Genomic DNA, 13,104 nt, shown 5'->3' on the forward strand with positions numbered 1-13,104 from the left:
AGTCGACGAAGAAGAGGAGCCTCCAGTGGAGAAAGTCGAAGAGAAGCTGAAGCTAGACCAAGCAACGGCGTTCATGGAATCTCTCTCTATCCAGCAGCTACAGGAGATGATCGCAAGCACTGTTAAGACACAGTACGAAGGAAGCTCGCATGACTCCGTACTGTACTCAAAGCCTTACTCCAAGAAGATTGATGCTTTGAAGATGCCAAGGGGTTATCAGCCCCCAAAATTCATGCAGTTCGATGGAAAAGGCAACCCGAAGCAACATGTCGCCCATTTCATTGAAACTTGCAACAATGCTGGGACAGAGGGAGACTACCTTGTCAAACAGTTCGTACGTTCGCTGAAAAGTAACGCTTTTGACTGGTACACCGACCTCGAACCCGAGTCTATCAACAGTTGGGACCAGCTAGAAAGGGAATTCCTCAACCGTTTCTACAGCACTCGACGTACTGTAAGCATGCTAGAGCTGACCAGTACGAAACAGTGGAGAGATGAACCTGTCATCAACTACATAAATAGATGGCGCTCCTTAAGTCTGGATTGTAAAGATCGGCTTTCTGAAATCTCTGCCATTGAGATGTGCGTTCAAGGCATGCAGTGGGGACTACACTACATCCTTCAAGGCATTAAACCACGAACATTTGAGGAGTTAGCCACCCGCGCCCATGATATGGAGTTAAGCATCACCCGTCATGAGAAGAAAGAACAGATCGCCGACTACAAGAATGACAAAGTTTTGGGGCCCAAGGTGGATAAAGCTGCGTGGAAACCCACCAAGGAAGCAATGACGATCAACACAACTCCAGTCAAAACCCATACACGAGGCAAGGCGATTCAAACCGAAGCTTTTCGTGATCAAGAGATACGTAGACGCACTTTGACGGAGCTTGAGGAGAAGACATATCCATTCCCCGACTCTGACGTGGTTGCCATGTTGAAAGACTTGCTTGACAAAAAGGTGATCGACCTACCTGAGTGCAAACGGCCGGAAGAGATGAACCGTACTGACAGTCCAAGGTACTGTAAATTCCACCGCTTCATTAGTCATCCGACGGAAAAGTGCTTTGTGCTAAAAGATCTCATCATGAAGTTAGCTCAGAAAGGGATCATCGAGCTAGATCTTAATGATGTGGTGAAGTCAAACTATACCACCGTCACTTCTGGCTCTTTGAACTCAAAATCTTCACCTCAACCGCTGGGGGCATGCTCCAAAACCATGTCAGTCACGTCAAGTGAAGTTGAAGGATGGACTTATGTCACTCCAAAGAAAATGCACAAGAAACATAGGTCTCCTCCACAAGTTCACCAATCGGAAAGGGGGCAAAGCAGCTACCGTCAACCTTCAAAGCTACATGAAAGTGTTAAGGATGAGGAAGTTATGACACAAAGATCGTCCGTTGCCATCACAATGCGCGATTTCTTCCCCAAAGACTTCTTCAATCACTCGGTCAAGACTCCTTGCTATGAAGATTGCAAGGAATGCCTCTCTAAGATCGTTTGACAAATTCAACCAACGCTCCTCGTTCGCACGAGCCTAAAAGGCGACAACCAACGCTCCTGGTCCGCATGAGCATAAAAGACAACAACCAAAGCTCCTCGTTCGCACGAGCCTAAAAGGCGACAACCAACGCTCCTGGTCCGCATGAGCATAAAAGGCGACAACCAACGCTCCTCGTTCGCACGAGCCTAAAAGGCGACAACCAACGCTCCTCGTTCGCACGAGCCTAAAAGGCGACAACCAACGCTCCTGGTCCGCATGAGCATAAAAGGCAACAACCAAACGCTCCTTGCCTGCACGAGCTGAAACTGCAAACGGCACCAAACGCTCCTTGCCTGCACGAGTTGAAACTGCAAATGGCACCAAACGCTCCTTGCCTGCACGAGTTGAAACTGCAAATGGCACCAAACGCTCCTTACCTGCACGAGCTGAAACTGCAAACGGCACCAAAACGCTCCTTGCCTGCACGAGCTGAAACTGCAAACGGCACCAAAACGCTCCTTGCCTGCACGAGCTGAAACTGCAAACGGCACCAAACGCTCCTTGCCTGCACGAGCTGAAACTGCAAACAGCACCAAACGCTCATTGCCTGCCCGAGCCAAGAAACCTGCACGAGCTGAAAAGTCTACAAGGACGGCTAGCCTTCATCAGACGCTTCATCTCCAACCTCGCAGGGCGTTGTCAACCGTTTAGTCGCCTTATGAAAAAAGATGTTCCATTCGTATGGGACAAAGTATGCCATAATGCTTTTGAAAGCATAAAGAAATATTTGTCAAGTCCACCTGTCCTGGGGGCACCTGTGCCCGGGAAACCACTCATATTGTATATTGCTGCCCAGTTCAAGAGTAGCACAAAGGAAAATCAACGATTGGAGGAAACCAGAAAATCTTCCAGTCGAACTCAAGATCAAGCCTCGATGGCCCTTGAAGAAATTTCCTGCTGCCCAGTTCAAGAGTAGCACAAAGGAAAATCAACGATTGGAGGAAACCAGAAAATCTTCCAGTCGAACTCAAGATCAAGCCTCGATGGCCCTTGAAGAAATTTCCTGCTGCCCAGTTCAAGAGTAGCACAAAGGAAAATCAACGATTGGAGGAAACCAGAAAATCTTCCAGTCGAACTCAAGATCAAGCCTCGATGGCCCTTGAAGAAATTTCCTGCTGCCCAGTTCAAGAGTAGCACAAAGGAAAATCAACGATTGGAGGAAACCAGAAAATCTTCCAGTCGAACTCAAGATCAAGCCTCAATGGCCCTTGAAGAAATTTCCAGCCCAATTCAAGATCAAGCCTCGACGGCCCTTGGGTTGACATCTACATTAAGGGACTTCAAAACGCATCTTCTACACGTGACAAGCACATGTCTACGACGCGCCTTGAAGTGGGGGCATTTGTAGACATCGAAATTTCAGTAAAAAAAAAAATGTTCACCAATGCATTAAAGTTTTGACGTGTCAAGGCATACATGGCATACGCCACGTGTTGTACAAATTGTACACATGGCGTGTGACTCAACAAAATAGGAAGAAATACCCTTGAAGGATTAAACAAGTTTTTCTTCTCATTTTGGGCAATGACAAGGCAAACACACTTCAATCCATTACGGATCAAAACAAGTTTTTCTCATTTGGGCAATGACAAAGCATACACATTTCAAGTTTGAAATGGTGTTAAGTGGGAAATTAGGCCATAAGTTAGACCACTTCAAGTTTAAAATGGTATTAAGTGGGAAATTAGGCCATAAGTTACACCACTTCAATTTCAATATTGCATTAAGTGGGAAATTAGGCCATAAGTTACACCACTTCAATTTCAATATTGCATTAAGTGGGAAAATTAGGCAATGGTGCTTGGAAAGGAAAAAAATATTTTGTGGTGGTGATTCATTCTCAAAGCCTATAAATAGGCTTCTCCATCAAGGTATCAAGCATCAAGGAATTCACAAATACATTTCTCTACTCCCAAAATGGAAGAGAATACTCCCCACAAGGGGGGGACCAAAACCTTGAAGCCTTAAAGCTCTAAAGCTCTCAAGAAAATCCCGAAGGATCAAGAAAGCAATCTTCGTTCTTCGTCAAATCCTCCTTCAAGATCAAGCCCCAACGGCCCTTGAAGAACTCCCACCAACTCAAGATCAAGCCCCGACGGCCCCTTGAAGAAAGTGTTCATCATTCATCATTCATCATCCGTTCATCCAAAAGATCAAGGAATTCACAAATACATTTCTCTACTCCCAAATTGGAAGAGAATTCCCCAAATCCTTGAAGCTTTGAAACTCCAAAGCTCTCAAGCATCCAAATTCCCAAGAATTCCGAAGGATCAAGAAAGCACTCTTCGTTCTTCGTCAAATCCTCCTTCAAGATCAAGCCCCAACGGCCCTTGAAGAACTCCCACCAACTCAAGATCAAGCCCCGACGGCCCCTTGAAGAAAGTGTTCATTGTTCATCAACTGTTCATCCTAAGATCAAGCCCCAACGGCCCTTTGGATCAACAACCTCAACAAATCCACACATCCAATCGTTCTTCAAGATTAAGCCCAAAAGCCCTTGAAGATCCGCTCATCCATCAACCTTCAAGATCAAGCCCAAAAGCCCTTGAAGAAATCCACACAACCATTATTCAAGATCAAGCCCCGACGGCCCTTGAAGAAAGTGTTCATCGTTCATCCTAAGATCAAGCCCCAACGGCCCCTTGGATCAACAACACAAACAAATCCACACATCCAATCGTTCTTCAAGACTAAGCCCAAAAGCCCTTGAAGATCTGCTCATCCATCAACCTTCAAGATCAAGCCCAAAAGCCCTTGAAGAAATCCATACATCCATTCTTCAAGATTAAGCCCAACGCCCCTTGAAGATCCGTTCATCAACTGTTCATCCTTAGATCAAGCCCCGACGGCCCTTTGGATCAACAACTCATCCACAAACCTACACCCTACGAAGATAGAATCAGAGGATCAAATTTGAGAGAGATCGTAACCCCAAAATCATAAACACAAAAAATATTATTTTGTACACGTTATTCTGGTTTCTTGTTTCAAGGAATCTTTCGTGTTCACAACAACTTTAGTGAAATTTACAGTATCGTTCTTGATATTTTGTACTTTTCACCTATTTTTGTACCAAGAAAATAAAAGTTTGTTTAACTTTTTTCTTCGGGATATCGGATATGAGGAAGGTATTCTCACAATATGTCCCATGTAAGGCCCCCCAAGACTAATGAGAATGAAAGGGGTTACAAATTGGAGAGGACCTTTTTTCTTACGGGTTTCGTAGGGAATAATGCTTCTTCTATCCACTCATAAGTCTCACAGACCAAATTTGAACCTCCAACCTTTTCTTTAGACGGAAAATATATCACTTTTGTAAGTGACAATGCAATATTCTAAACTGTTCTAATTTACGAGAATTTAAAAAAGCATTTATCAGCTTTGCTTATCTCTCGACAAATGGTTGCACTTTTGAACCAGAAGATTGGCATATTACGCAACAAAACAAAAGACAATAAATGGGAGAGAGAAGAAAAATTGTGTAAAAGAACAAGATCATTGTAGTGGAGTGCTCCTACAATTAACAAAATCAAAACTCCTTTTTTAAAAATAGAACAAGATCATTGTGGTGGGGCCCATATTTATGGACAGTGATCAAATAATTGCATTGCGGAAATTATTTTCCTGAGGATGATGACACCATATTGGAGGAAATTTTTTTCCTGAGGATGATGACACCATATTGGAGTCTTTTGATCTCTCTCTCTCTCTCTCTCTCAAGCTTGGGAAGGATTGAGGTATCTGAGTAAATTGCAAATTTAAATCATTGTCAAATGTAGAATACAAATATATACAAGACACAAAAGATTACATATCCAAAGTTGCAATCTTCCATATTGGAGTCTTTTGATCCCTCTCTCTCTCTCTCTCTCTCTCTCTCTCTCTCTCTCTCGCTCAAGCTTGGGAAGGATTGAGGTATCTGGGTAAATTGCAAATTTTAAATCATTGTCAAATGTAGAATACAAATATATACATGACAAAAAAGATTACATATCCAAAGTTGCAATCTTCCAACTTCAAAGGGTCCCAAGCAATAGACTTTGCAGGCTAAAAGTGATTGCTGGCCTTGTTTGCTTGCTTTCTGTTATCTATATCTCATATAATACACACACACACACACACACACATATATACCTATATATATGTATGACTTTCAATTATGTGTGATGTAGTATTATTTAGCATGAGCAATCTCAATCTGTGTTTGATAATTTAGTCAGAGTAGAGTGATTAATATTATCATTATATCATGATTCATAATTGGATGATGAGTACAGATGATAATGTGGTGTGGTGTAGGAGAAAAGTTGGAAGATAATGCAGTAAAGGCATTTCTGAGTGGATGTAGGGAGAGAGAGAGAATTAGGGTTCTAGTCTTTTAGAAAGACAGTGAGAAACAACTTAGCTCTTTTAAGGTCAAGAAATAGTTTCTCTTCAAAATACTTCATGACCTATTCACAGAACTCTATGTTTATGATTGGAACCGTTCACATTATAAATTACCCTTAAAAAATTATCCATACAAAAAATAAATTAAAACTAAGAACGTTTAATCAATTAGTTGCAGCAAATAGAAAGACAGTTCATCATGCTTTTACCGAATCCGTCCATCTACTTTTATACAGTTTGATGACTAAACGATCTTTGTTTTAATTGATTTTTGCAGAGATGATCGTTACATAATACAAAATATTTGAAGGAGTGGAGGGGGAGGGGGGGTTTATAGAAATTTCACTATTGAGATAAAACCAAAGAATAGAAGTGATAATTATATTAGAGGGACATAAGGGTTTGCCTCCAACTCTCTCTCCCACATGCCCCCACATGTAATCATTCCCTATTCTTTGACTAATTATCTATCAACCCTTAATTAGCCATAGCTTAAAAAAATTAAACACATTGAAACCCTAATGAATTAAGCAAACAAAAGGAGCTTAATGTGAATTACAATTGCTAAAGAGAATGCAAAGAACATGGAAAAATGAAAAATTGATCACTCTTCCCCCAAACCCTAGATGAGAATTGAATTGAATTGAATTATTAGGGTGAAGAATGTGCTACTTTTGGGGAGCAAATATGGATGGGGCCTTATTCCCCACTACCAAATTAAATATCAATGGGATCCAAGAAAATGAATTTCCCTTTCTCTGCCCATCTCTCCTCCATTAAAACACCCCACCAAGAAAATGTGATGAGGTGCGAAAAGGAGAAAGGAAAAAGAAAGAAAATAAAGATAAAAGGGTGCCATAAACAAATACTCAACAAATTGGTTCTTTGTATTATTTATAAAACAAATACCAGATACTAGATATCTCCTCTCTCTCTCTCTCTCTCTCTACAAAGTCCAAACCAAGGTATGGAAAGTATAAACCTTCTCATTCTCCTAAGCTTTAAGGCTCCTCTTTCTAAATATAGCTGCTCTTTTTTCTCACCCTGTCACTTTTTCTCTCTCTGCAGAAATACAATTTGATCCTTTTTGCTGGATGGTAATTAGATTGTTTGATGGAGTTATTGTGGCACACAATCTTGATGTTTTAGATGATGGGTGTGGGGGGAAATTTTCACTAGGGCATGAAAGTCTTCAAAGGGCTTTGCTTTGAGGCCCTCCACAGCTCCACCATTGTTGTTCAGTGAGCTCTCTCTCTTTCTAAGTATGGATTTTAAATTTGCTGTTGTTTTTGGTTTTGATAAATTCTATCTGGGTTCAGTCTCTTCTTCTCTCATTATGAACAATATGAACAATCTAGGTCCCATTTTCTCAGTTTATTTCAACCTTTTTCATGAAATGGTATGTGGGTTTTGCTCTCTCTCTCTCTCTCTCTCTCTCTCTCTCTATATATATATATATATATAGGATATATATATATATATGTGTATGTATGTATATGTATTTTTCTTCTGCTTGTAGCAAGCCATCCCGCCGTTTATCCCTCTTTTGCTTTAATTTTGCTTGTTATTTCTGCATAAGAAAGGGGTGTTTTTCTTGTCATGTATATGCATTTATTAATTTTCTTAAAGTTCCAATCTTTATCATGGGATTAATTTCCTCAGATGCATTTTGAAGAGTTTGTGAGCCCTTTTGAAACAGAGAGAGTTGCTGATATGCGTTTAATGTCTGTAATTTTTTAGTTTTCTGGACGAATTTTTGTATGTAGTGTTATGCTTGAGATGATTAAACGTATGTAAAATTGTCAGTTTAGATAAATGACAGCTTAAATGTGTACTCTGTATCAAAAGAGCTTCTGCCATTGTCCCCTTGTTTCAACATTTATTTCTTGGATTTCTTTTCAGATTAGATTGATTTCATCAGTCTTTATGAACTCGCATAGTTAGTTGGCATGCTAATAATTTTCTTTGTTTTATCGAGCTATCTCATAGTAGTCTCTTATCTTTTCTTTATTTCTTTCTCCCCTTCTTGTGTGCTTTTTTTTCCGGGGGTCTCTGTTGACGAAGGGATCAAAATTCTTTTGTGATTGAGTGCTTCTTTTCTTTTGAATCTAAGCATCATTAAAGGCAGGTTATCTTTATAGACTTTGTGCTTGTGAACCATAAATATGGATCTCCTGAGAGATGTCTTTATGTGATGTAGGAGAGCGGGAACATGGACAGGACCAGATTAGATTTAAGATTTCATCATTACTCTGGATCAACACAGTCTGGGGAGTCTGCTTTAGACTTGGAAAGGAATTACTGCGGTCATTATCCTAATCTACCTTCAGTTAGTCCATCGGCCCTCCAGCCTTTTGCATCTAGTGGTCAGCACTCTGAGAGCAATGCTGCCTACTTCTCATGGCCTACATTGGGTCGATTAAGTGATGCAGCAGAAGATAGAGCAAACTATTTTGGAAATCTTCAGAAGGAAGATCTTCCAGAAACTTTGGGCAGGTTGCCATCAGGGCAGCAGGCTACAACCTTACTTGAGCTGATGACCATCAGGGCATTCCATAGCAAGATATTGCGGCTTTTTAGTCTTGGCACAGCAATTGGGTTTCGGATTCGAAGGGGTGTCTTAACAGACATTCCGGCCATTCTTGTCTTTGTTGCCCGTAAAGCTCACAGGGAATGGCTCAGTCATGTGCAGTGTCTACCCGCTGCCCTTGAGGTGGAATTTTGGTGTCCTTTTTCTATGTTTTGGTTTTCAGATTAGATTATGTTGTCAATGACATTTTACTTTGAGGTTAGCTGCATTATATTTGTTTAATCACAGTTAAGTTAATTTCCTTATTTCACATCAATCATGATACTGGTCTGAATGATATGCTTGTGTATTTTTCTATTGATTGAAACGATGCGGGTCAGAAAGATAAGCTTGTCAGGGTATTGATTTTTTTAAAGTGCTAATTCGTTGTTTTGATCCTTGACTAGGTTCTTGTTTTGTTTGGTTTCTACATTTAAAAAATGGTGCAGGGGCCAGGAGGTGTATGGTGTGATGTGGATGTTGTCGAATTTTCCTATTATGGTTCCCCAGTTTCAACTCCTAAAGAACAGCTGTACACAGAGCTCGCAGATGGCTTGAGGGGAAGCGATCCATGGATTGGTTCTGGTTCCCAGGTATTCATACAAATATATATGTTAATATTTCGTACTTTTCTTAATTTTAATGTGATATAAAGATTTTTTTTTTTTTTTTTTTTTTTGAATAATGCGTAAAACTTCCTTTTGGAGGGCAACAATAGCTGTGCTCATAGACTGAGTATCCAAGGTGGAATTGACCTGAAGAGAGGGTTACACAAGTTAGCTAGTTGATAAGGTAATAATCTTATGAGTGGCTGGTCTAAGAAGATTATTACTTCTATCAAAACTGGAAAAATACCTGAGTGCTATTTAGGCCTTTACAGCTCCATTAAAATACTATTCAAGGATGACATAATGAATCGGTGAGGTAGTTTGCAATATATAATAGAGTTACCATTGCTTCACTTGGCTTGCTTGAGTTCAAGTAAATGGTTTCCAGGGATGATGCATGTCATGTAATTGGTTTGGTTCATATCCTTAAACACTTATCGTATGAGTTTCTTTATGGCTGGATGGTAGTAACAATACAAGCTAAAATCATGCATTGGTATATGCTGGATGTGATCTAAAACATAATCAGTACATAAGATTTGGTTGGGTCTTGTTTGGCCAGTAATTTGCTCATTACTCTCAAAATTACAGGATTTGTGGTTCGCTTTATTTCTAATTCAAGGAACTGAAAGTATTGTGAATGGTGGTAAACTGAAGAAACTTATCAGAGTATTAAAGCGGGTGATCTTGAGTTCATATCCCTGCCACTGCAACCTCTCTATGTTGAGTTTTATGTGTTGGTTCCACTAGTGCTAGGAGGAAGCCCAACATGAGGGAGAGTATTAGAATATTGGCCTGCACCCCAAGATTTCCAACCGTTTAAGCTTTCAGGAATAGTCATGAACTTACAAAACTTCCCATACCCTAGTTGTCAAATTTATTTATTGATCAGAGATCTGTATATACATTGAGCTCATTGTGTCTCAACTATTTAAGTTTACCTAATTGCTTTTTTCTTCTTTAGGTTGCTAGCCAGGAGACGTATGGAACTCTGGGTGCTATTGTTAAAAGCCGAACGGGAAATCGACAGGTTGGTTTTCTCACAAATCGGCATGTGGCAGTTGATTTGGACTATCCAAACCAGAAAATGTTTCATCCATTGCCACCAAGCCTTGGACCTGGGGTGTATCTTGGCGCTGTGGAGAGGGCAACATCTTTTATCACAGATGATCTTTGGTACGGTATATTTGCTGGAACAAACCCAGGTAACAACAACCAAGCCTTATCCCATAAGTGAAGTTTATGTGCATCTTCCGTTGCAAATAGTCAGCAGCTGTTATTTATGAGCTTGAAGGTGTGTCTAGAACAGAGGGGAAAATTAGATAAGGACACTAGGGGCTATCGTCACTTAGTTGAGGAAACCAGTTTGTGTATCCACAAATGGGGATTGATTGATTTGTAAGTTTATGTACCTTGCGCCTTGTCCTAGCCCAATATGTTTACATCATAATACTTTAAATTCTGTCTACATGGTCTAAGAAACAAAAGCGTTCAACCAATCAGTATTTGGAAGGCACAACTTGGTTTGAAGGATTTAAGGCACAAACATACAGTTGAATTTCTTGTTATAAGGTTGAGTTTGATCTGCCACTAATTTATTTGAGTAGCACTCTGGAGCAAGATAATTTGTAGTTTCTCAATTTTCTGCAACTTATCACTTTTGCTATTGGGTTCTCATCGTGTTCTGACTCCAGCCTGTGCCTATTACGATTTGGTGCCCCTGCAGAAACATTTGTGCGAGCTGATGGTGCCTTCATTCCTTTTGCCGAAGATTTCAACTTGAACAATGTAATTACAACTGTAAGAGGCATAGGTGAGATTGGTGATGTCTACACCATAGACTTGCAGTCTCCAATCAACAGTCTTATCGGAAGGCAAGTGATGAAAGTTGGGAGAAGTTCAGGCTTGACGACTGGGACCATCATGGCGTATGCCCTAGAATACAATGATGAAAAAGGGATATGTTTCTTTACTGATTTTCTTGTTGTCGGAGAGAATCAGCAGAGTTTTGATCTTGAAGGCGATAGTGGAAGCCTCATTCTATTGACTGGTCAGAATGGGGAGAAGCCACGACCGGTTGGGATCATTTGGGGTGGGACAGCTAACCGTGGTCGCTTGAAACTAAAAATTGGCCAACCACCTGAAAATTGGACAAGTGGAGTCGATCTTGGACGGCTTCTTCAGCTCCTTGAACTTGACCTGATAACAACCAAGGAAGGGTTTCAAGGTTTGTGCGTCTAAACCAGCCAATTGTTGTTTTTCCATTTCCCCTTTTTTTGGGTTCTGCTGTTCTTAGTCTAACACCGTCTGCAAACTCTTAAAATACGAATGGAGTTCTATGTTTTTGCTGACTCTTGGCTTTGTTCAGCATATTTTCCTGACTCCTGTTCTGCTTTGTTGTTAACATAGCTGCTATCCAAGAGCAACGAAATGCTTCAGCTGCGGGGATTGGTTCCACAGTTGGGGAGTCATCCCCAGCTGTTCGGCCCTCATGTAAAGATAAGCTAGAAGATGACTATGGACCTTTGGGTTTCAATCTTCAGAAGATTCCAATTGAAGGTGAGTCCCGTCAGGGACTGATTCGACCATTCATGCGTGGTGACTTTCACATAGAAAATTGTGTTGAAACTGCTCCAAATATAGAACACCAATTCATTCCCAGTGCCACCAGCAGATCTCCAGGAAATCAAAACAAGCAAGAGGGAAATCAGGTACCAAAAAACCTTTTGCCATTGCAGAGTAGCTTGGATGAAGAGATATCTGTTTCATTGCAGTTAGGTGAGCCTGAACCGAAGAGAAGAAAAAACTGCAACTCTCTCTTTAGCAGTAAAGGACCCGTATGAAGTAGGAATGAGTAAACTGTATTTCTTCTTGGAGTAACTGTCATGCAAGGGGTTGCTTCAAAGCGAGGACTTTAAATTCTCAGTTCACTTTATTCCAGATTGCAACTGCAGTGAACTTCATTCATCAGTTGCTATATTCCTCCTGGGAATATTTTGGTAAGGGCAAAAAGTATAGGTCATATATGTGGAGCATACAATGTTTTAGAGAGATGTTTAGGCATTACCTGTGCTCGATTTTACTTTTGATTTGTACCGCTTTAGTGAATATCCTTGTTCCTTATAGCATTAGCACCCCGAAGTGGGAATATAAGCAGCTCTTGTAATCCGAACGACATAATGTAAAATGTTGCGTTTAGGTAGCGAGATTAGTTTGTTCAGAGCCGAATTGATCGAAGCTCTTTTTTTGATGGTTGAAAGAGGAGGGAGCATGGTGGACTACACCATTTGTATCTTCATAAGTGATAAGTCTAGTAGTAGCCTATGAGGGAACTCACATTGTGGCTATATTTGTAAATGCGGCTTCAATGGAGACATTGTCTTCTTCATTATCTTATTTGTTTGGCATGTCCTTTTCGTTCAAGTTTCTTTAGATGCCATGGAAATTTAGAATCCTTTTGATGTTGAATCCTTTTGATGTTGAATCTTGCACTGGCATATATATGCACTTACGTCATCGTTTTCAAATTGTATTTATTTTTCCTTTTAAAAATAACCAGTTAACGCCACTTAGTACTACAGTTTAGTGGTATTCCTCTTCACTTGTAAGTGAGAGGTCTTAGGTTCGATTTTCGTCAAAAAATTTGAACCAAATTATTACTAGCTCATTGTAAGGCTAAGTCCATCTCTTCCTCTTAATGTAGATATTATCATTTGTCCAAAAACCAGTTAACAAATTGAGGTGAAATGGAAATAAGATGATCCCTGTTACTGTAAGAAATCATTTTATCATGCCCAGTATGTGCTGAAACGACATTCTTTTGGACCAAATAAGGTTGAAGGGAATGCTTATGTGGTGGAAATTGTTCGCGATGGACTAGATTTGTGCTTGGAAGTTCAGTTTCTTGATATATGGAGCGAATGTTTCAGCACTACTACTCTTCCACAGGGAGTGTTCTTGGACTAGAGAAAAGTTTAATTTTGTCTCTGAGAACG

The 13,104-nt window shown here is 40.3% G+C and overlaps 1 protein-coding gene across 2 annotated transcripts; it reads left to right on the forward strand.

Annotated features, from left to right (window-relative positions):
• Nucleotides 1-6,661: 6,661 nt before the first annotated feature.
• On the forward strand, nt 6,662-12,500 carry LOC137729708 (protein NARROW LEAF 1). Of its 2 annotated transcripts, none has more exons than XM_068468716.2 (7): nt 6,662-6,897; nt 7,001-7,173; nt 8,133-8,645; nt 8,951-9,094; nt 10,074-10,314; nt 10,836-11,336; nt 11,519-12,500. In XM_068468716.2, exons 3-7 carry the CDS (start codon nt 8,145-8,147, stop codon nt 11,950-11,952), a joined length of 1,821 nt encoding a protein of 606 aa, XP_068324817.2. In that variant the 5' UTR covers nt 6,662-6,897; nt 7,001-7,173; nt 8,133-8,144; the 3' UTR covers nt 11,953-12,500. The 2 variants fall into 2 exon arrangements, with proteins under 2 accessions (XP_068324817.2, XP_068324818.2); XM_068468717.2 differs by having other exon boundaries at nt 6,693-6,897; nt 7,001-7,194.
• Nucleotides 12,501-13,104: the final 604 nt, after the last annotated feature.

This window comes from Pyrus communis, chromosome 10 (assembly GCF_041283825.1).
Source record: "Pyrus communis isolate YQ-2024b chromosome 10, ASM4128382v1, whole genome shotgun sequence".
Lineage (NCBI taxonomy): Eukaryota > Viridiplantae > Streptophyta > Magnoliopsida > Rosales > Rosaceae > Pyrus > Pyrus communis.